This window comes from Pongo pygmaeus, chromosome 7 (genome assembly GCF_028885625.2).
Source record: "Pongo pygmaeus isolate AG05252 chromosome 7, NHGRI_mPonPyg2-v2.0_pri, whole genome shotgun sequence".
Lineage (NCBI taxonomy): Eukaryota > Metazoa > Chordata > Mammalia > Primates > Hominidae > Pongo > Pongo pygmaeus.
Window position 1 is genome coordinate 7,104,845 of NC_072380.2, and position 2,219 is coordinate 7,107,063.

The window sequence follows — 2,219 nt, forward strand, 5'->3', positions numbered from 1 at the left end:
GCTATTCAAGATTCTTATAAAAACAGAACCCATTGGCCCAGCACAGTGGCTCATGCCTGTAATCCCAGCACTTTGGGAGGCCAAGGTGGGGAGATCATTCAAGGCTAGGAGTTCGAGACCAACCTGGGCAACATTGTGAAACCCTGTCTCTACAAAAAATACAAACCGTTAGCACGGTGTGGTGGCACATGCCTGTAGTCCCAGCTACTCAAGAGGCTGAGGTGGGAGGATCATTTGAGCACAGGAGGTCAAGGCTGCAGTGAGCCGAGATTGCACCACTGTACTCCAACTTGGATGGCTAAGTGAGACACTGTCTCAAACAACAACAACAACAACAACAAACCCAATTATATTCATTTTTGCTATTTGTTATTGCTCTATGATGCTCAAATTGTGCGTCATTGGAAAGCAAAGACCAGTTAACTTAATGTAGATCAGAATTCTCTATACAAAGGAACCATACAAACCACCATGTAACGAAGCAAAAGGAAAAAATAAAAACGAAAAAGAAAACTAAAAAGGTCAAACACACTAAGTTTAATGCTTGAACTTTATTTTGGAGAGAGAAATTTAGAAAGACACAAGGTACGCAGAGTAAAATGTTTTTCTTTTTTCAGGACCTTGGATTGAGTCTTGCACTGCTTTGGTTTCTATCTAGGAAGCTCAGCGACAGCAGAGTCTGTAGCGGCGGCCACTGATGTAGCACCTCCCGGAGTAGGACTCAATGGCAGCACAAAGGCCGATTCGGCAATAGCACGTGGATCTCGCCTGAGAATCTGTGGAAAGAAGAGAGGGTCAGGCACAGCGAGGGAGGTGGGAAAAAGGACAGGCACAGCCAGACTAACTGAGATAGTCTAAATAAGAGACACTGTATCAGTCATGTTAGGATGGAGAAAATTCATGTCTTTGTCGTAAATGACAAGAAATCTTACTACCTATGTGTTAATCATGCAAGATCATAGTTTTTTTCCCCATCTGAGTCTATCCAGGACATATTTATTACCTGCTCCCTGGTCCAACAATATACCTCTCAACCTCAGGGTTATCTACTCTTCATTCTGCTTAATCCACACCCCTAATCTTGACCTCCATGTATGATTTCCATGTCCTAACAAGGCTCCCTAAAGCAACTGGATCAGTTTCTGAAATGCTGCATTATGCATGCTCATGTCATGGACCCAAATACTTTGGTGCTCAAGGAGTCTTTGAAGAACTTCCAAATTCAAATTCTTCATTCTCTGTCTCTCCTTCTTTTTTTTTTTTTTTTTTTAACATTTTACTTATTTACTTGTTTTAATTGACAAACAATAATTGTGTATATGTATGAGACACAATATGATGTTTGGATCTAAGTATGTATTGTAGAAAGATTTAATCAAGCCTATTAGCCTATATCGAAACACACCTATAGGTTCCTCTCTAGATTCTAAAAGCTTTTCCAATGGACAAAGTAAAACATTCTATAACTAGGTCTACCCATTTAGACCTACAAAGAACTAGTCAGTGTAGCTCTTTCTATCTTAAAAGTAGCAAATTTCACAGAAATGTCTTGGAACTAAAAGTCTTAGAAGAAAGAAAATTTTTTAGATTTATTTGGTTCTCACTGATTAATTTATAGATGAGAAAATCAAGGTCCAAGAAGATTAAGTCACTCAAGTGAAGTAGACCTTTCCACACTTGACTCCAGTTCCTTTCTCCAATCCTTTTGTTCTAGATTTTGCAGATCTGCAAGATTGATGTCTCCTACCTGAGGCTCTAAGAGTAGAGAGTCCATTTCCTGCAAAGGAGACAGCAAGGTCCTGGTTGTCTTCCCCGGACTGCTTCTGGGTTGCAGCCTCATCAGCTCTTTCCTGGAGTGACTCAGCCTGGGCCTGCAGGGCCACCAGGAGAATGGCAGCAAGGATGGCGATGGTCCTCATGGCTGGGGTCACCTGGAGGAGGGAGAGCAGGAGTGGATATGTGGGGAGTGAGGAGTCAGCCTGGATTTATAGCTCTGCCGGGAGAAGACCTGAGACAGAAGCTGCAGTGAGAGGAGGTGGGCATGTGATTGGGAGGGGAAGGGCTGCCTTTGCCCTCATGATCCCTTTGATGCTCCTCTTTCTTCCAGCTTTCATCACAGCATGAGTCTGTATGCTTAATGCCTCTTCTTGATCCAAGCTGTTAATGATGATAAGGACATTACTATCCTGTTCTGTTTCCCATCTGCTTGAGTATTTACT

At 42.3% G+C, this 2,219-nt stretch overlaps 1 protein-coding gene across 1 annotated transcript; it reads right to left on the minus strand.

Moving 5' to 3' along the window:
* Positions 1 to 536: 536 nt before the first annotated feature.
* Positions 537 to 1,961, minus strand: LOC129042784 (defensin alpha 5-like). The gene is made up of 2 exons (XM_054499095.1): positions 1,748 to 1,961; positions 537 to 776 (listed from the first exon to the last, which is right to left on the minus strand). Exons 1-2 carry the CDS (start codon positions 1,917 to 1,919, stop codon positions 664 to 666), a joined length of 285 nt encoding a protein of 94 aa, XP_054355070.1. The 5' UTR covers positions 1,920 to 1,961; the 3' UTR covers positions 537 to 663.
* Between the last annotated feature and the right edge of the window lie 258 nt (positions 1,962 to 2,219).

Excerpts from the sequence above, each read along its gene's own strand:
- LOC129042784 (XM_054499095.1), bottom strand. The coding sequence starts at position 1,919 with ATGAGGACCATCGCCATCCTTGCTGCCATTCTCCTGGTGGCCCTGCAG. Across the intron at positions 777-1,747 it reads CTCTACTCTTAGAGCCTCAG|ATTCTCAGGCGAGATCCACG; the intron begins GTAGGAGACATC and ends TTCTTTCCACAG.